Raw genomic sequence first — 20,690 nt, 5'->3', positions numbered from 1 at the left:
TTTGCTTGGGTATGTGTGGGATGGTAGACTTTTCATTATATGTATATGTATGTATGTTTCTATATATTTTATTATCTCTATAGTTTTCCTTTTTGGTTTTTTTTTTTTTTTGTATTATTTGGATTTGATCGATTTAAGTTGATACTCCAAGTTAGCAGAGGTCAAGTCATGGTAGAGCGATCAACTAATTAGCATTTGGCTTGGACTCGTGCCATTTAATGCTACATATTGAGAGAATTGGTTAATACAAATTGGCCAGTTGCCTCTGGCACCTTGTCGCACTAAAAGATATTCAAAAACTAACAAATTTGATACACCGACACAATGATTACTCTATATGAAAGGAATTGCAAAAGATTCACAGAACTATCTACTTTTTAACCCTCAAAACTCAATCAAAGCATTCTTTAAGTTTATTGGCTTTTTTCGTAACGCATACGACATGTTGTGCGTAAAGATTTTCCATTTGCCAAAAAAAAAACAAAATATCAAATATTAGAAAAACACTTGTTTAACAATTAATAGGCGTGTTATTCAAGTAATATTACGGTATCAAGTGGGTCGAATTTAACTTAGTTGGTAAAAAAGTAAAGCTGGCTAAAACAACTAATCAACTCATTAGATTTTATAATTAGACTAATGTCAAAAGTCGTGCAGGTGTACTTGCACATATTGTAGTTGGCTAATAGATGAAACATTTTTTAAATATACTCTACACGCCAACTCCACCCCCACCCCCATTTCATTTGTCAGGCTTTAAAATTTCTCAGTTTACCCACAATCTAAACATCTTATCAAAATGCATGTCCACCAGATGCCTATCATTAGTCATTTAGTATAAATGTAAAACAATTTACTTGACACATATTTAGTTTAACAACAATTAAAACATCTAACAAATATGACAACAAGATGAACAAGACAAGATATCTACATACATACATACATACATACATACACACATATGTACATCTGTACGTGACATTAGTTCTCAATGAAGTTATCAGGCTATGTACCAAGAGGTCAAAATGCTTATCTGACAACCACCAAATAGACATAGATTGTGGTGAGAGAAGGAAAGAGAGGGGCTAATAGTTAAAAATATTAAATGATTTCATAGCCACAAAAAGACTTGTCAACATCCTTAGGACACGAAATCACAATTTTAAACGACGAGAAATTTAAATATGAAGTAAAACGCAAAATAATATAACAGAAGTAATTTTAGATTTACCAACTTTGGTCTAAGGATTCCTATATTGTTTTATTTTATTTTATTTTTTTTTAAGGTATCCATTTCTTTATATTTTGTAAGTAATTTGTAATTAAGGTATCAACGGAATTATATAGGGATTTGCATTCATTCATTTGCTGACTTTTGTTAACACTTAACAATTAAAACTAAGAATTTTATTTTGCATATTTTCAGCTCCCTTCTAAAGGAAAGAGTCTGATAGTTAGAGAGGGGTGTGGGGGGAGCAGGAGATAATTAGTGGGCAGGTGGTAAATGATCTATATACACACTAAAAGGAAAGAAGAAATCTAATGAATATACAAATATTGAAATTGAAAAGAAACTTGAACGAGAAATTTTGAGCAATGGAAAAGAAAAAACGAAAATATTGATCTAAGGTAAGGATCGAAAAAACGATTGATTGACGAGATGGCTTTAATTTGGCATGCCAACTCCCTGTTGAAAGCCAAGCGTCTCCTGTTGTTTCTTAATCTCCTCTTGCATTTCCAGGGCCAGTTTCTTATACCTTTCGGCCTCCTTTTCGTTCTTTTCGATGCCATCGCCGCGGGCGTACATCTGGCTAAGATTGGCACAGGCGTACATGTTACGCAACTCGCATGCCTTGTGGGCAAATTGAAATGCCTTTTTCATGTCCTTAAGCACAATGTATTCGGATTCCTTGGGTGTTTTTGATGCCGTTGTTGTAGAATTGACACCGCTAATGACACTCCCGCCACTGCTACTGGCCGCAGTATCCTCTGGTTTCTTTTGCACACCAGAAATATGCATTCCGGACAAATAGAAACATGCGGTGGCGTTGTTCATGTCACAGCTTTTGGTAAGGAACTCCAGACCCTGGGGCATAAAATAAAAATTATTGATTGTGTCGCATTTTCTAAATTAATTTGCTATTTGCACTCACCTTAGGCACATTGCGGTCAATCTCCTTGGGCATTGATCTGGAGACCAGCAATAAGCCGGAATGCAAGCAGGCATCCGAATCATTAAGATTGCATCCCTTTTCATAATATTCATATGCCACGCGTGGCTCGCCCTTGCCGCCGCTCTTTCCCTTGCCTAGAAAGCTATAGTTGCCATACTTATAACACGACTTTGCGTAACCATAGTCATCACATGTCGATTTGTACACCTTGGAGGCCTTTTCAAAGTCCTTTTTGATTCCCTCCAGGTAGTCGCCGAGTAAGTGGCAAGCTGCAATGACAAATAATGAACCACACGACAGTTGTTATCTGTTGCTTTTGGCGGCGTTAGAACATACCTTCCGGCTTTTTCTCCGAGTAACAACCAAATCGATACTCTACTCCCAACTTGTCTATGTACTCCTTTACGTCTGACTCCTTCTTCAAGTCGTACGCCATTGTCTGAGTCTTTTTCTGTGTTGATCTATAATTTTGAGTCTGTTTTGATCCTAAAATTTTTCTTCTGTTTTGATCCTTGTTTTCGCAATCCGAAAACCGTGGAACTGGAATTTTGTGTCTTTTTCTGGTATTTTTTGGACTTCTGGTAGTTTTTTCAACCACTATTTTTGCAGCTCCCACAATTTTACCACACTTTTTTATGAGACATTTTGCAGCACTACACAGTGGGCAATTGCAACAGATTTTGAATATTGTTGTTTTTTGGCATAAAATGGGAATACGAACTTGTAGTATATGTAGAAAAAGCAGCGACACGGAGGAGGATGAACTGTTGTACGGGGAGTGGATGATAAACCAGGACATTACTGTTCACTATTTTTGCCTGGTAATTGATCGGTCTATAAAATTAACTATAATTTTAATAGTTTTGCCCAATCCCGCTCAGCTCCTATCGACGCAACTGCATCAACGCGGTGGTGATGCTGCCGGAATCCTGGGCTTCCTTTTAAGAGATATTCGCAGAGAAATTGCTGCAGCCAAGCAACGCAAGTGTATCTACTGCCAGGAGATCGGAGCCAGCATCAACTGCAACAAGTGCGGAAAATGCTTCCACTTGGTCTGTGGCATAGAGCATCATGTTGTCTCTGAGTTTTGCCATGCATTTCGAAGTTTTTGTGAGGACTGCCGACCCATTGATGATTACCAGAAGAAGCTAATAAGACATCCACCCCAACCGGTGCCAATATGCAACATATGCTATAAACCGATCCTGGCATTTGCTCTGCATCGTGTTGTGTATGGGGATTGCTGCCGCAAGGGATTTGTCCATCGCACATGTATGCGCCGGTATGCTCTATCCTCTGGGTACTATCTGCGCTGCATCTGGTGTCGCGATGAGAAGTTTCGGGATCTAATACGCTTGCAATCGATCTTTGTACCCGATCGTGATGCCACATGGGAGAGAGAACGTCATGCTTATAGAGAACTTCATACCAGGCACCTGACATGCCAAATGAAAGATTGTATCTGCACCAAGGGACGTGACTACAATAAAAACACCTGGAAAATTCTGGCATGCAAGCTGTGCGCCTCCACAGCGGCTCATCTCAAGTGTCTTCCTCCGCATCAAAAGCAGGCTGAGTGCTTTAAATGCGATACTTGTGAAGATGTGGAAAAGAAATTGATCACAAACAAACAGAACGAACAACGCCATCGTTGCGCTAATGTGGGCACGAAAAATACCAAAATTGATTCGTCATTCTATATGACAAAGACTGGACCTTCCCAAAACGAGATTCTCATGCCAGATGATGATAAGTCGCCTGTGGTATCCGATAACGATGATACTGTATCCAGCGTATGGAGTCAAGTCACTGTAATACCTAGCCAAAGGCCTTCAGCAGTAAGTACACCCTCGTTTGAAGTACCCAAATCCACTCCTCATGATGAAATTGTCCAGGATACTTGCCTTATACCTAAGCTACAAGGCCATGTTATGCGTCCGCCGCTTGCCTTAAAAGAATCTTTTGGTTGCTTAGATGAACCATATTTCTATTTGGTTATCTATGAATTTGATGATCAGACGGATGAGTGTACGGGAACCTGTACACTGCGCTTTAAAAATGATGATGATCGTATTAAGGATCAATCAACGAAAGCACTTGAGAAACTGCAGCTACGCGACGAGGACATTTGGTTTCGAGATTCAGAACCGGAAACCATTTCGCTATTATGTACTCAATAAATCAATTCAATTAGAGAATAAAAAAAAATCATATTTCTAAAATTTAATAACCACTCAACAAGAACTTAATTATGAGGCATTCATTTTCCGAAAGTCGAAGAGTTTCGGTATCACATCGCCACATTTGGCCGAGATTTTAATGTCAGCCAAATGATCTGCTCGAGTATCACCAATATTCACAATGGCCACGGGTAACTTTAAGTCCTTCATTTGCAGGACCATCCGATAGCCTGAGAAGACCAATAGACTGGAGCCAAGCACCAGTAGACCATCACTGTTATAGACCATTTCGGCAATCTTGTCCAGTCGAGGCCGGGGCACACAATCACCGAAGAAAACAATTTCTGGTTTAAGATTACCACCACATTCACGGCATTCGGGTATATGGAAATTTTCGATATAATCTAGTGGGATTTCCACATCGCCATCGGGTCGTATCATATCGGGGGCATCCTTAAAGGCTGGATTCAGAGTGGCCAAAATGGTCTGAAACTCATGTCGATCGATGCGATATTCACAGGACAAACATTTGACCACATAACCACTGCCATGTAGCTCTACAATATTACGGCTGCCCGCTTTGGTGTGCAGACGATCCACATTTTGTGTAACCACCGCCTGGACGCGCATCTCTCGCTCGAAGCGGGCCAAGGCATGATGCGTTGCATTCGGCTGTGTGGACGAGAAATTGGGCCAACCTACAAAATTTCGGGCCCAATAGCGTTTACGTACACTCGTTGATTTGACAAATTCCAGATGCTGGATGGGCTTGTGGTTCGTTCGGGCATAGAGACCCACACCCTCGGACCTGTAATCAGGGATTCCTGTAACAAAAGTCAGCCTCTTGAATATAATTTTCCATTATCGGATAAAGTTTAGTTTATTCCATACCCGATTCTGTTGATATTCCAGCTCCAGTCAAGACCAAGATGTTCGGCTTGGAGATTAGAAAATCCTCGAGTCGTTTAATATCATCCTGGACGGCAGGTTTATGCTGTGGTACATACTGCTGCTGCTTCACTGTGCTTCTCTGAAGCGGAGTGCTCCGGAATCTAAGCAAGCTGCTGACACGCATTTTAACAATAACAATAACAAAATATGTATATTGGAAGACTGACTCGACCACCCTTAATTCCACAGCAAATGTAGGAAATCAAATATCCAGATGCCTTATTGTTAATCGAAACTTTTAAAAAACTTAGTTATATAAATTAAAGGTATTTAACGGTTGCACCTTATATACATATGTTTAAATCCGAACCCCCACAGAAGCCCCTCCGCAACAAAAAATTTACGACACTAAAATTCGCTGCATTCGAATTCGCTGCACCCACTAATATTTGCCCCCTATTTTTACAACTTGCCACTATTGTCTTGTAATTATTAACGATGCAAATTCATCGATAGTGTCATCGATGTTTTCTCCACCTCTATTGTGAAAAAGGAAGGAAAAAAAATTGCTTTCGAATTTACGTGTAATAGTTTGGGTTGTATGCGTCTATGGATATATCACTGAGCCAACGAATTGATCAATCAATCAACAATTAAATTAAGATTTCAAAGTAGATATCACATCACACACTCTACTTCTTTTCCGCTCGCTCCCTCTGTGCCTGTGGCGTTTGCACGCGTATCCCTGTGTGCGTACGTGTGTGTGTGTGTGTGTGCGTCTCTTTCGTGTGGCTGTGTTTTGTCGGCTTTAAATTTAATTTTTTTTGGCAAAAAAATTGGACAAAACGACAAAAATTAGAAAATGTCATATCCACCGCGTGCTCCAATGCCGCCGTATTTAAATGCTTCAATTCCACCTCCGCATGTAAGTAGCATCTTTATCCATTATCAATTCCCGGAATGACAATTTGTTTTTTATTTTCCCCTTTTTTTTGCAGATGATGCAGTCGATGGGTAATCCACCACGAAGTTTTCGGAATTCGGCAACCATCAGTTCACAGCCCACAGTTTATCATCGGCCGCCGGAGCCGCAGCCACAATTTCGTGGACCCATTATCACGGTTTTTGTGGGCAATATTAGTGAACGTGTACCGGAGGCTCTTTTGAAACGCATCCTGGCCTCCTGCGGTGTAGTAATCAATTGGAAACGGGTCTCCACATTCGGCTTTTGCGAGTTCGATGGTCCAATTGCTGCAATGCGGGCTGTCCGCCTTCTCAGCGAGATGGAAATTGATGGGAAAAAGCTGGTGGCCAAAGTGGATGCCAAGAACAAAGTTTTGATTGAGGATTATAAGGAACAGGAGTGCAAAAATGGAGAGGGCGCCAATACCTTGGATGAGAAGACTGAGGACGAGTATGCTATTAGCCAGATGCATGATCTTCTCGAAGAGTACAAGCATGAGTTCGAAGGATTCGATGGGACACAACGGGGTGGCGATCTGTATGGGTCTGGAACGCGTGTGAAGAAGGTGCGACGCGAGGATGATCTGAAGATAAAGGTACTGAACGATAATGCCTTAGAGGAAGAAAAAAGGAATCTGATTAGCAGTGAGATTGGTAAATTCCGGAAGCGAGCCGAAGCGGATGAGCATCGTAAAGAGCTGGAAAAGGAGAAGGAAAAAGAGAAGAAGGAAAAGGAACGCAAGAAGCAACAGCGCGAAGAGCAACGTAAGGCCAGCAGCACCACCACCAGTACCAGCTCCTCCAGCAAAGCTAATCCAGCAGATGCGGAAAGAAGTCAGGATGTAGAAATCATTGAAGAGTCCACACCCTCTGGTTCCTCTGGAGCAGTTTCAGCCACCTCACCTGTTCAAGCGTCGGCGCCACCAGCACGACATACCGCGACAAGTAGTAGTACCAGTAGCCGAAAAGAGCCAACAATGGTGAGCGTCGAAAGGCGACCCGATGCCAAAGAGTCACGCCGCCGTCGCTCCAAGTCACGCTCCAAGGATTTACCTTCAATTTCGGAACGAGAAATTCGTGAGATGCGGGACAAAGATCGCGAGCGTGAACGGGAACGCGAGCGAGATCGCGAACGGGAGCGCCAAGAGATGCGGGAGCGGGAGAGAGAGCGCCTGGAGTTGCGTGAGCGTGAACGGGAGCGTGAAAGAGAACGGGAAAGAGAACGGGAGCGAGAACGAGATCGCGAGCGGGAAGAAAAGACTTTGAAGCCAGTGAGAGACACACGACGCGAAAAGGAAATGGAGGAGGAGATGCGCGAACGCAAAAAAGCTGAGAAGAAGGCGCGAGAAAAGGAGGCGGCCTATCAAGAGCGTCTCAATAATTGGGAGATTCGAGAGAAACGCCGGGCTAAAGAGAACGAGAAGGTAAGCCATCGTTGAAGTCCTTTCAAAAATGTTTCCTACTTTTACATATATCCCATTTTCCCCGCAGTATCGGCTCAAGGAGCTGCTACGTCAGGAGGAACGTGAAACAGATGCCAAGCGTCTAAAGGAATTTGTCGAGGACTACGATGATGAACGTGATGATTCGCTATATTATCGTGGACGAGAGTTGCAGCAGCGTTTAGCCGAACGCGTCCGAGAAGCCGATGCCGATTCCAAGGATCGCGAGAAGGAAGCCGACGAATTGGCCGAGCTAAAGAACAAAATATTCAACGGCGAATTCGAGAATCCTACGCAGGAATATGAGAAAGCGCGACGCGAAATTGAAAAACTCTACGAGCCACGCATCATCATCAATGTCAATCTGGAGGCAGTGCAGCGTAAATCCGAACTACCACAAATTAGTTCAGCGCAAGCACAGACACAAAACCAAACGCAAAATGCCTCCACTGCGGCTGCTCCGGCAGCAACTGGCGAAAAGCGCCGCAACAAGACAACAAATCAGGATGCAGCTGTATCCGATGATTCCATGTCGAATGATGATCACGATGGTGGTGGTGGTGGCTCCATGGCCGATACAGCATCCAATGCCAGTGGTTACACTCTAGCCAAGAGCAACGATAAATCACATCATCATCATCACTGGCATCAGAATAGTCTTAGTCGAGAGAATAGTGAGTCGCGGGATTCATTGGCCAACATACACACACCCACGCAGCAGCAGCAACAAAGTGCCATGGATGTGGGTGCGGAGAGTAATAATGATGGTACAATGGCGGCAACTCCACCCATGACCATGCCACTGATATCCTTAACGTTGGGCAACAATCTCAAAAAAAGAAAATCGAGGCAACCGGCGTTTTTGTCAACGACGATGACAACGATGAGAATATAAATCCCAAAAAGCGTAAACTGGTACCATTAGGTAAGAAGAAGCATCAACTATTTAGGAATCTTCATTTGAAGATTAGTTGTAATAGCTTTGCTGATGATATAAGGCTAAGGTTGAGCTAGATTGTGAGTATTAATTTCATTTTTCTCAATTAATTGCAGACTACGATGATAACATGAGCAATAGTACACCATCTGCCCAAGGTGCCACTGGAGGTGCAAGCGGCGGCGGTGGCACAATCAATAGCAGTAGCGGCAACATTTCATCTGCGGATCGTCAAAGTTCCGCTGTATCAGCGGCAACAGCTGCTGCTGCTGCCGTTAGCCAGAAGATAGCCCAAGGTGGTGGTTCTGGTTCAACGTCATCGGGCAGCGGGAATGGCAAAAATCATAATAACAACAACAATAACAACAGCAGCAGCAGTAGCAACAACAAACAACAGCATGGCAAACATGGTAAGAGCGATGGTGGTGGAGGAGGAACTGGTGGTGCGACAAGTGGAGATGCTGGTGCAACTGCAAATACCAAAAAAGATGAGAATGGTGCCAAGGTGCACGATGAGAAACGGCGGCATATTAAAAGCATTATTGACAGGATACCCACACAAAAGGATGAGCTGTTCAATTATAAGCTCGATCGCAATGAGATTGACAGTGGCCTAATGGAACGGAAAATTCGTCCATGGATAAATAAGAAAATCATTGAATATATCGGTGAGCCAGAGCCAACGTTAGTGGATTTCATATGCTCCAAGGTATTGGCTGGTAGTCCGCCCCAAAGCATATTAGACGATGTCCAAATGGTGAGTTTCCCACTCTCTTTTTCCCTCTCATTCTTTTTTATTATTTATTTGGTTTTGTTTCTGTAGGTGCTGGATGAGGAGGCAGAGGTATTTGTGGTTAAAATGTGGCGACTGCTCATATACGAATTGGATGCCAAAAAGAGTGGCATTGCGGGCAAATAGATGATGAGCTGGACGTACTGACGCAGGATAATGATAATGGCGGCGCATACGAGAACAGAGAGATGAAACGTTGCATAGATTTTAAGTTTACTTTATTAAGAAATTTACCTAGAAACCATATGAAAGTGAAAAAAAATATATATATACATATGTATATACATATATATATATATATATATATAACATCCATAAGATTATCACAATGTGTACATAAAAAAGGGGCGTGCACCACAAAAAACTGACAAAACTAAATCTTAAAAAAAAAACACGAAAAATAAGAAGGATAACTCTAGATCAAAAATGCCGAGCTTTGTTTCTTTTGCTGCGCTCCTGCCAACAATTTCTTAGTGGATTCACACTTTGTTAGAGTTTAGCAATCATCTAACTTGTAAATACACACACTCACAAAAAAGAGGTAGACGTTAGTCCTTAAATTCATTGTATCTTAATCCTTTTAAATTGAATCCTTGGTTTTTTTTTTATCTTAATCGTAGGTTTCTTTGTATACACTTGCAAAAAAGAAAACAAAAGTTAAGAAAAAGGCAATCTTGTCCAAGAGAATGAATTTGTATATTATACATATATATTTGTATTATTCGACCAACGTTCTGTCGCTCCGTCTCTAAATAATGATGCTAGTGCAATAATTTGCTCAATTTATTAATTGTAAATCTTCTGTGTCAATTTGCAAGCGTATAAAAACCACGGCCATTGCCGAAGTTAGACTCAAGCCCTTTGGGTTCTTTTATATGTACGTGTATCTCTTCTTTTTTTTTTTTTTTTTGTATTAAAATTTAGCGCTGATTAAAAAATTCGAGATTCTCCAAAAAAAAAAAAAAAAAAAACAACTGAAAACTGAAAATAAAACTGCATTTTCGTCTAATGAAATTCGGAACACAAAAAATGTTGGTTTTGGTCTCTCTAAAGAATTTCATAAAATATGGTTAGATATATTATAGTGATTCGTTTTATATTTACATTAAATATGTTTAAAGTGTGGTAACTGGCAGCCTTAGACCGTGTACAAGTATGAGGGGTTTACGAATTCAGAGTTTTCAAATTGAATTTTAATGCTAATGATATTAAAACAGTGAATTCAATGAATAAATACATGATAGACAGAACAATAGAAAATAGACGAGAATAGAAAGAACATCAACAATAACATGTTGATGCATTTCCATCCAGATCCGAATCGTTGCTGCCGATTTCCATGCCATTGGAATTGATTTGTCCATTGTCAAAATATTCGGATGAAACAATCTAAAATAGAAAGCAAAAGAGCAATTTTAACGTAGTATTCATAAATCGGCAAAAACAAGTTTACACACACCTTTTCGACTATTTCCTTGAAGACATCGCTGACAAACTGATCACAACGGGCAGATGTCTCAATAAAAAGGGGCTCGATGTTTACGGGCAAAGTTACGTCCCTCCTGACGATCGACCACGCGATCCTGATCGATCTTATTGCCGACCACAATAATAGCTATATTGGGATTATCACTGTAGCTATCCAATTCGGCCAGCCAGGCTTCCAGTTTGACCAATGTATCACGATTTGTTATATCATATACTAGAATGGCGCCCAAAGCTTTGCGATAGAAGCTGGGCGTAAGACTGCGAAATCTCTCTGCTCCAGCTGTGTCCCAAAGTGCAACCTTATAGTCAATTCCGTCGACGTTCATGACTTTGCTCTTAAAGTCCATTCCAATTGTGACGTCATGATTCTCATCGAACTTGTTCTCGACAAATCGACGTATGAGGCTATTTTTGAAAAATAGAATGATGCAAAACTTCAGAAGTCAATAATAATAATATTTCCATATATGTATGTATTACGTGTGTGTGTGTGCGTGTGAGGAATATACGCAGCAAATTGTTAATACAAATTTGACTGTAAATAAAACTTTACTTGCCTGGACTTGCCCACTCCACTTTCGCCAATGACCAGCAACTTGATAGCTCTATCTGCCATTGTTTAATTCAATTTGTCTATTCTTTATGCCAATTTACAGCAATTATATTTAATCATTTCCTATTGTTTTAAGCAAGTTGCGGAATATTATTAATATGGAGCATTGGTATGTACATATGTGTGTGGGTAAGGTTGCCACCTGATCATTTTGTTTACATTTCCGTCAACTGATTCCGATTGGGCTTTCGTTTCACTTTTTAGTATTTCTTGATTGAACCAATTGTCACGATTTCAAATATGAATGGTAAGCAAACATTTACCAGATATTGAAGTAGCAATCAAAGAATAAAATATATAATTGTTTAAATCAACAAAAATTAAAAGAAATATTTTTAATAGTACAACCTATTTTCTGTTAAATTAAATGTTTAGCTTTTATGCATTAATTACTGTTACTGTTTCGGAGCTATCATCTTCAACTTTATAAGGCGTGATTTTTATTTCAACAAATTTAAAATTGATATAAACAAATCAAAAAGCGAACTAGTTCGATAATTCTTGAACGGCTGTCAGTGTCGATATCGGAATCTTATTGACATCAACTAGTTCTTCTTCATTCTTTCTTTTTTGACGTGACACCCGAGAAAAATGGTTGGTACCGAAATTTGCGTGAAATTTAATTTGTGAAAATAATTGCCATCCGCTTTGGAAACAACAACAAAATGTGTGAAATCTATGCGAAATAGTGGATAGTTTTTGTTAAATGTGTTATTTATATGCTATTTATGTATGACCAAAACTAATACAAACTTTTGTTATCTATCCAAACACAGGTTAAGGTTAAGTGCTCCGAATTAAGAACCAAGGACAAGAAGGAGCTCTCCAAGCAATTGGATGAGCTCAAAACTGAGCTGCTTAGCTTGCGTGTGGCTAAGGTGACCGGAGGTGCTCCGTCCAAGCTCTCCAAGATGTAAGTATACGCGGCGGCCTATTGCCGCCATTCAGTCATTGGCGAGAATGTTGTTAATTTTATTAATTTTACTTGCAGCCGTGTTGTGCGTAAGGCCATTGCTCGCGTCTACATTGTTATGCACCAGAAGCAGAAGGAGAATCTGCGTAAGGTGTTCAAGAACAAGAAGTACAAGCCCCTGGATCTGCGCAGAAAGAAGACCCGCGCCATCCGCAAGGCTCTGTCTCCTCGTGACGCTAACCGCAAGACCCTCAAGGAGATCCGCAAGCGTTCCATCTACCCACAGCGTAAATATGCTCTTAAGGCATAAGCCGGGAAACCAATATAATTCCTAGTGTACGTTTTTTGAGAAGGAAATAACATCTTTCCTTCAGCGGAAGGAGAAGAACGAAAAAAAAAATAAAACATACTTGTTTTTTTAATGTGATGATTTGTTGTGTGCTTTATACGTGGATTATATATATTAAGTTTCTAGTTCTGTGACACAAAAAAAGAAAAAGAATTGACCGCGTGTGGAAAACCATTTGTCTCTGATCTCTGCTCCGTTAGATGTCATTTTAGCAACGTTTTGAAAGTGCTGCAATGAGTTAAACTATGAATAGTGTCGAACTTGCCATAAGTGTCTACTAATAGACGTCGAATCATCGGCCATACGAGCCCTATAGATGTCCATCTGCTCACGATTTACAATCGGGATAAGGTTCTCGTAGTTTGCTTTATGCGTTTCCTAAATATAGGAGTGTCTTTCTTAAATTGACATAGGATTTCGATCAGCCGAAACTCCATGAAGGTTCGATATCAGCTGAGATCATGAATGTATTATATGGAATTGATCAAGGTTTCCACGGCAAATAGGCAGTTGGAGATCTGAGTTGCAAAGTTAAAGGGTTGTAGGTTCTTTAGGTATAGCGAGGAGCAAAATCTACAAATCTGAGTAGCAAAGGAACATTCCGATTTGATGCACCAGGAGTATATCTGGCACCAACGGCTGCAGAATAAAGAAAATTATCGTTGTTGTCGGTCTCAGTCAAACAAAGAACTAATCGATCAATACAAAGCGATGCATTATTAAAATTACAACAAAATCTAATTGTAGTCATTTTTACACTTGTCTCACGTATTTACCTAGATCAGGGGTCCGCAACCTGCTCCAGTTCAAGAGCCCCCATGAGTTTCTTTAGTTTTTGACTAAGATCAGGTGATATAGCCTAGATAGGCATGCCATAATTTCTATATTTCTCACTTACAGCCTTGTATCAAGCATCAAGCCCCAAAAACTCTGCCATAATGGGGAAATTATAAAACATTCAAGTTCTTGTTTATGACTAAAGTATGTATATTTGCCTATATATATAATATTCTCTATATTGTATTTTATGTATATCATTTGTTGTCTTATTTATGCAACCTCTCGAATTGCATTGCATTAAATATAAATTACTATAAATTGTAATATTGCAATTACAAAAAGACTCGAATACAAAGCAAAAAAAATAATATATGTAAAGAAGAGAGAGAGAAAAAGGAGGATAAATTGAATACCCTTTCTCATACTGAATATGTTTGGCACATTTGGTTAATACTATTCTTTTGAACAGCGTGAAATAGCGGCGTGCTACGTATAACGCCCGACAATTCCTTGGAATTTTTACTTTGGTGATAATTTCTACTTGGCATAGGTGACAGTGGCTCGCCCCAGAATTTCAATAAGGCAAATATCTTATAATATGCAACTCTGCAATAAAAGAGAAAAGTCGAGTTAATGTCGGATCAACGATAAATGACAATTCATTCATTATTATTACCTATAATTGCGATTGCTGGCTGCATAGATAATGGGATTAATGACACTAGAGGCCCAAGCCATTACCGAGGCAATGATATGCAGCCAAGGATATGAGGTCTTACGTTCATCGTCCACTACATTGGCCAGCATCAAAGGCAGAAAACAGATGAGAAAGCACAAGAATATGGTAACCATCATAACAGTCAGACGATTATCCTCTCTTGCCTTGCGTGTACTCGTTGTGGTCACATAGGATGTGGCACCAGAACTCTTACCACAACCAGCTCCAATTTGAAAATTATCATGACTTTGGATCTTTTTCTTTTGATGCAACACTGTGATATATATGCAGGAATACGAAATTATAATCACCAGACATGGCAAAAGGAAACCAATGAGAAACAATGTTTTCTTAATTGATTTGCCATCCTTCTTCAGTATGGTGCACGAGAATGTGGCCTCATCTAGGCCCATTTCACCCCAAATGCCCAATATGGGTGGTAGCTAAAAAAAATGCAATTAATTGATTAATTGAAAATTCTCATTGATTAAAGTGTACCGGACTTACCAATAACAAAAATGATACAGCCCAAACGAATAGCAACTGCAGTGTTATAAATTTTGGCTTATAGATTTGAGCATATCTACTATGGCAAGCAATGAGTATGTATCTAGTGGAAAAAACACAGTTGAAAATGATCACAGAAATTCAATAGTTTTTATTGATCGCTTACCTGTTTAGAGTTATGCCCACCATACTAAGCAATGAAACGGCGACATTGCCATAGAAAATTACAGGAAATATTTTGCATAATGTGCTACCAAATGTCCAGCTCTGTGAAGAGAAAAATATAATTCCATAACATTTAAATTTTTGATTTGAGTGAAACTTTTTAATTAGACTTACCTCCTGAAAGAAACGCACAGCTGTCAATGGCAGACTAAAGGAGCAAAATAGGAGATCCGATATACTTAATGATATGACAAATGCCGTCGTCGCATGTTCTCGTATCGTGGGGCTTTTCAGCAATGCCAGCAGAGTTATTAGATTACCTATGAAAATTCGTTTCAATTACAACTTTAACATTAAAAACCAAAATCCATTGACTCTTACCGAACACGCCAATTGTGACAAAGACACAGGCACTGATCGCAGCGAACAGAGTTGCTGAATGCGGGTATATGGACTGTTGTGGTGTCTCCATATCAATGCTGAAAGTACATTTTAATTTTAGCCTAATGGTTATTTTAATTTTCATAAATTTAAACAATAAAATGTGGATTCTTTTGTCAGGAATATGTTACAACACAAGCGACAATGAACAGAAACATACATATCTTTTAGATTCAATTATAATTTGGTATAGCAATCAATGAGGTATTCAATGTATTCATATTTTTAAAACTACTAATGGGATCACTATTTACGATCACGCGATCGATACCTATTTCGTAAGTGATATCTTATTTTTCTAAGTGATCCGGAAATCGGACTTGAGTTACGTAGTTTCAGCAATTTATTAGTTAACATACATATCAAAGTATATACATATAAGAAGTGAACTACAGCAGATACCTAGTAATAAGACTTAAGACATATTTTCCCCCACATTTGTGTTTATTTTTACTTCATATTTGAGCTCAAGAGCCACAAATTACTTTACAAAACAATATTATAATTTTTTTCATCTATTGTTAGAGTTTTTATTTGTGCCGTAATGTAAACACTTTATGAGACATTTATTAATTACGTGATCTTCGAATGGGTGGGGAGGGGTTCATACGTTAAGAATACAAACTAATTACAGGAAAGTACGAATAAGATAGGTTGATCTATGGCTCTGAAATGGGGGTTATTTTTTCCTCTGAAGTATGCAATAAACAGTCCACGAATTTGCTTTTTTGAAATTTAGATTAAAAATATTAATAATAACCTTTACGTACCAGCCAAATCAAAAGATATAAATTTGTTGAAAACAATAAATATTTTTCTAGCCTATTGCATACCCTAAGGAGTTTGCCAGCAATTCATTGCCCTTGAGCCCCGTGAAACTTTTATGTGCTTTTCACTATAAATGTAAACAGATTTATTATGGTACACCTGAATTCAGTTAATAGTTTACCGTTTATAGAAACAAATGTAGGTTATAAACAGTTTTAGTTTCAATTTAACTTGAGGAAAGGTGGAAACTAAATTAGGTATAAATCTGTTCCCGTAATTCTTTGGAATATAGTCGCATTCAAGGGTCTAGATGGTCTAAATTTATTCTCACGAATACCAATGATATCTAAATAAAATGAAATGATGTCACAAATATATATTTCTGATGATTCCAAGTATATTCTGTGTAATCATCGACCGACCTTCTTTGAAGAAGAAGGAAGTGGGATTGGAGTACTACATATGTTACTTATCAGCAGGCGTAGTGACAGAGAGCGGCAAGGAGAGGAGGGTGAGAGTAAGAGTGAGCTGCTTCGCCGATTTTAATGGGTTTCTTTCGTAAACAGTTTTCCAATTTGATTTAATTTTTCTTTTCAAATGATAAGAGGTCAAAATAAGGTCAACAGCCAACCTTATTAAGATAATATGCACAATCCACAAAAATTAACGACCAAAAAAAAGAAAAAAGAATTAATGGAAAAAAACCATAAAAACAAATGGCACAACAAAAACGAACTTTAATTACTTTTTTTTTCTTTTGACAAAGTTTTCAATACAATTTCCGATATGGGAATAATGTAGAGCACGGATAATAACTCACAAAATCACAAAAAAACCGAGAGAAAAGAAAAGATTTGAAATAATACTTTGTTAAAAAATATATATACTATTATTATTTTATATATGTATGTATATATACAATATATAATAAAATCCCCAAGCGAGTTGATAACGAACAACGAAACGCATCAACTGGTTTGCATACAACACAATTTCATTTATTTAATGCTTTTCATTTTCATTTTGGATTGGTTAAATTAAAAAGCGCCTTGTTACGCATATAACTCTCGTTTCCGGTGCGTAGAGAGGCTTCTGGGAATGAATTGGGGTACCCCCCAATGGATGGATGGATGTGGCATGGATGATGGTACGAATGGTCATGGGGATTGCGGTGAATCCAACAAGACACAACAAAATATGTTGTGAGAGAGGGGGTTCTGTTCTGAGTTCTGTGTGTTCTGTGTGTGTTTCGAGTCGACGACCAAAGACGTGGTTGAGGGTGAACTAAACCGACGAAGCGGTTTGCTTTCATGCATGATCAACATGTGTGTTTGTTGTCTCTTTGTGTGTGTGGTGTTTTTTTAAAGGGGGAGCAGCCACAAATTGAAATTTGAATATGCATTCCCATATATGTATGTATGTACATACATATGTATTTACATACATATACAAATATGTGCGTGTGTGTGTGTTTGTGTAAGATACTAAAATGCTTTGATATTGTGTATAACCACCCCACTTGGCCATAATGTTGGCACTGATATTAGAGATAAGCTGTGCTCCCCCAACACTCTGCAAAGGATCGCAAGCACTTTGACTTTACCCACACGTACACACATGTATGTATGTATTTACATACATATGTATGTGCATCTGTAAGATACATTGTTGATCGAAGATTTTTTTTTATTGGAAAGGGGTGTAATGTGTCTTATCTCTTTTGCTCAATTTCCCACACAAAGTTTCACTTTTATTCAAATTTATTTTTCTTTCTTTCAGTTACGAAAATAATCAATCAGAGTTTAATAAAGGAATGTCTTCAAATATGGGTTTGTTTACATACATACGTATGTATGTACATACATACATATGTAATATCAAAATGAAATGAAATGTTCATAATAAAATCCACTTACATAACCGATAACAAATTCCAGTAAGCTGACCCATTCAGCTTATCTTAAATAGGAAGGGGAAAAAAGGGCTTGAAAACTTTGGCTTAACTTTGTTTTTCATATAGATTGGTATTAGGGTTTTAAAAGACCTTTAAGGCCTTAAGCCACTCAAAATCCATGCATATTTTTGACTTTCTTAGGATTAGGGAAGAAAAGTACGTTTCAAAAAATGATGTATATGATATATCAAAGTAAGTTTTGTATTATACTATTTAAAAGTTAAATTTTGTGTATAACTATTCAAATTTGGGTTAAAACTTAATACATCTTCCATACGAAAAAGATTCGGGTTTGCAGGAATATCCAATTAATTAAAAAAAGAATTTGTATAAAGCAAAATATTCATTCCATCACTCAAAATTACACACAAGCCTTATTAGTTGCATTTCTTTCAACTGATAATTCAGTTTTATATCAAGCAATTTAAGCCAAGGTTGGGTTTTCCTCCCCACTTAATGCATTTAATGAAAATGATTTCATTCTACAAATATTACGAGAACAACAAAAATTAAATGCAAAAATATGCAAAGAATGAGAGACAGAGAAATAGAGCGAAAGAGATGTATGTACTCGCTCACACCTTTTGCTGACTAATCGAATTTATTATATTAAAATACAGGTTTACCCTGTTAGCTACTATAACTACATAATGTGTTTTATTTTGTTTATTATACACAAATCCAAAATGTGCAGCCTAATGGAAAAGAAAAGTCATAGAGAATCTGCAATATTTATTTTCTTTTCTTTGGACCCTCCAAAAATCTTGTCGGAGGCAAAAAGCCATGATTATATCCCCCGAGTACGAGTTACGTTTTGGTGAATGATTCATTCAGCTGCTGCTGCTGACGACGACAATGATGATGATGATGATGATGATTATTGGTCAAATCCAGAAGATGAGACACAACTTTCAAACGGAATCGGAAGCACAGTAAATGTAAATATAAAACAATATATTTAAAGTAGTCGAAGGGGGATAATAATATGTACATATATATATACATATACAGACGTATGTATGTATGGGATTAAAACGGATATTTGCCTTTGCGACTGTGTGTGTGAGTGCCTGTTGTTAGCTATTTCCCCTATTCTCATTGATGCAGCATCCGAGCTGGACAGACATTAGGGAGGGGAGAAAAACAAAGAGAGTGAGTGAGTGAGAACTAGAGAGGGGGTGGGAAACGACATTCGAATGCAGCAGGCAGCAGACAGAATCCGAAACAGAAACAGCCGTTTCTTTATCATTACCTATACATTCATACATAGTAGACCTCTCTTTTTATGGATGTGTGTGTGTACAGGCGGCTTCTGTTACGGCTCTAACAAATGTTTCAAATTATTAACAATGTACTTAATTTGGTGGGGAGGGGTGGAGAATGAGGGGGAATGTTCTGTTGCAATATATATTAACTTACTTACCCAAAAATATAAGAATTCTTCTATGTGAATCTTTCCAATTGCATTTTTATTTTCAAACGTCTTCTTCGTCAATTAATGGTTAAAATTGATTGTTTTTGTCTTGTTGTTGTTGTCGTTGTTTCTTTTGTTCGATTTCGAAATTGCCAACAGCCGGACCAAAAGCAGCTGCGGCTGCGCAAGAGTTTTATTTTATTTTTTTTTGTGTTTATGTTTTTGTTAAAGCTTCGAGCGTTTGAAGTTAATGTTGGTTAATAATGATAAAGTAAAACAATAATAAATAAATAAAAAATAAAAAACAAAAACAGTAGAGTTCTACAAAACGCGAAATTATGTTTAAGTCCCGATTGTGAGGTCCTTTACGTTGCACTGCAAAGTGTTGCTGCTAAACTTTATTTAACGAAGTCAAGCTTTAATTTTTGTTACGTTTTTTACACTTTGTGTTGTTTTAATTTTTTACCAAACAAGAATAATAAATACAGCGAACGCGCAAACACACCCGCTCTCCTCGAAAACAAAAACAACACTCGAATTTGAGGTGCAAAACTATCGTCATTATCGATTGTAGGGAACGATCGATTATTCAATGTATCGATGGTGGACGATAGTAACGTCGATAGTCCGACTTACACATCACCAAGCAAATATTCGCGCTTTTATCGTCGTTTGTCAAGAAATATTTCAATGTGATTAAGGCCCGATTCCAACTCGATCTATCTGCGGGCAATTGTTGGAATTAACGGTAGATGTAAAATACCCAAATTGGAAACAAACATCGATTACTCATACCACGATCGATAACAGTAGATAGTTATCGATTTGAAGGGCAGGCGCGCAGTTCAAAATTCAAAAAAGAAATTTAGAATAAAAAAAGTAATTTAAAGCGTTGACAATTATACATCAATTTTCACAAATGAGTAATGTTTTGCAAATAGTTACTGACACCAACTTCTAGTTTCTTTTGCGGAAACTAATTGAATGCAATTTGTTAGCCATATTGCAACCGTTAGGACTTAATCGCATGCACCAATAAACGAGACATGGCAAAAAACACTTCAATTAAATTAAGAACAAGAGGCAATTAAATATAAATTATCTGATAAACCACAAATGATAAGTTAGCAGTGGCCAGAACAAAAATAAACTGATTTTTGCCATTTAGTGTAAAGCGAACAACTCCAATGGAATGTT

At 38.2% G+C, this 20,690-nt stretch overlaps 7 protein-coding genes across 8 annotated transcripts; 3 read left to right on the top strand and 4 right to left on the bottom strand.

Annotated features, from left to right (window-relative positions):
- Window positions 1-1,222: 1,222 nt before the first annotated feature.
- Window positions 1,223-2,726, bottom strand: Coa7 (Cytochrome c oxidase assembly factor 7). Its single transcript, XM_068302969.1, has 3 exons — window positions 2,514-2,726; window positions 2,157-2,446; window positions 1,223-2,089 (listed from the first exon to the last, which is right to left on the bottom strand). Exons 1-3 carry the CDS (start codon window positions 2,611-2,613, stop codon window positions 1,670-1,672), a joined length of 810 nt encoding a protein of 269 aa, XP_068159070.1. The 5' UTR covers window positions 2,614-2,726; the 3' UTR covers window positions 1,223-1,669.
- A 96-nt stretch (window positions 2,727-2,822) lies between these two features.
- Window positions 2,823-4,407, top strand: pie (pineapple eye). Of its 2 annotated transcripts, XM_068302966.1 has the most exons (3): window positions 2,823-2,998; window positions 3,059-4,015; window positions 4,073-4,407. In XM_068302966.1, exons 1-3 carry the CDS (start codon window positions 2,885-2,887, stop codon window positions 4,355-4,357), a joined length of 1,356 nt encoding a protein of 451 aa, XP_068159067.1. In that variant the 5' UTR covers window positions 2,823-2,884; the 3' UTR covers window positions 4,358-4,407. The 2 variants fall into 2 exon arrangements, with proteins under 2 accessions (XP_068159067.1, XP_068159066.1); XM_068302965.1 differs by having other exon boundaries at window positions 3,059-4,407.
- Sirt4 (Sirtuin 4) lies at window positions 4,368-5,663 on the bottom strand. Its single transcript, XM_068302968.1, has 2 exons — window positions 5,249-5,663; window positions 4,368-5,181 (listed from the first exon to the last, which is right to left on the bottom strand). Exons 1-2 carry the CDS (start codon window positions 5,430-5,432, stop codon window positions 4,427-4,429), a joined length of 939 nt encoding a protein of 312 aa, XP_068159069.1. The 5' UTR covers window positions 5,433-5,663; the 3' UTR covers window positions 4,368-4,426.
- A 122-nt stretch (window positions 5,664-5,785) lies between these two features.
- On the top strand, window positions 5,786-10,352 carry LOC137586797 (RNA-binding protein 25). The gene is given in 6 exon segments (XM_068302960.1): window positions 5,786-6,173; window positions 6,247-7,635; window positions 7,703-8,483; window positions 8,486-8,578; window positions 8,707-9,347; window positions 9,414-10,352. Coding segments are annotated over 6 exon segments (3,063 nt in total). The 5' UTR covers window positions 5,786-6,110; the 3' UTR covers window positions 9,510-10,352.
- Window positions 10,353-10,415: 63 nt separating this feature from the next.
- Rab18 (RAS oncogene family member Rab18) lies at window positions 10,416-11,619 on the bottom strand. The gene is given in 4 exon segments (XM_068302972.1): window positions 10,416-10,772; window positions 10,843-10,911; window positions 10,913-11,276; window positions 11,429-11,619. Coding segments are annotated over 4 exon segments (600 nt in total). The 5' UTR covers window positions 11,488-11,619; the 3' UTR covers window positions 10,416-10,664.
- A 316-nt stretch (window positions 11,620-11,935) lies between these two features.
- Window positions 11,936-12,824, top strand: RpL35 (Ribosomal protein L35). Its single transcript, XM_068302975.1, has 3 exons — window positions 11,936-12,078; window positions 12,261-12,397; window positions 12,476-12,824. The coding sequence occupies exons 1-3, from the start codon at window positions 12,076-12,078 to the stop codon at window positions 12,705-12,707; spliced, it is 372 nt and encodes a 123-aa protein (XP_068159076.1). The 5' UTR covers window positions 11,936-12,075; the 3' UTR covers window positions 12,708-12,824.
- Window positions 12,825-13,709: 885 nt separating this feature from the next.
- On the bottom strand, window positions 13,710-20,025 carry Tre1 (Trapped in endoderm 1). Its single transcript, XM_068302967.1, has 7 exons — window positions 19,503-20,025; window positions 15,298-15,395; window positions 15,091-15,236; window positions 14,918-15,018; window positions 14,752-14,854; window positions 14,203-14,687; window positions 13,710-14,132 (listed from the first exon to the last, which is right to left on the bottom strand). The coding sequence occupies exons 2-7, from the start codon at window positions 15,386-15,388 to the stop codon at window positions 13,946-13,948; spliced, it is 1,113 nt and encodes a 370-aa protein (XP_068159068.1). The 5' UTR covers window positions 15,389-15,395; window positions 19,503-20,025; the 3' UTR covers window positions 13,710-13,945.
- Window positions 20,026-20,690: the final 665 nt, after the last annotated feature.

Source organism: Drosophila tropicalis, unplaced genomic scaffold (genome assembly GCF_018151085.1).
Source record: "Drosophila tropicalis isolate 14030-0801.00 unplaced genomic scaffold, ASM1815108v1 contig_158, whole genome shotgun sequence".
Taxonomy (NCBI): domain Eukaryota; kingdom Metazoa; phylum Arthropoda; class Insecta; order Diptera; family Drosophilidae; genus Drosophila; species Drosophila tropicalis.
This window is presented reverse-complemented; position numbering and strand designations above follow the sequence as displayed.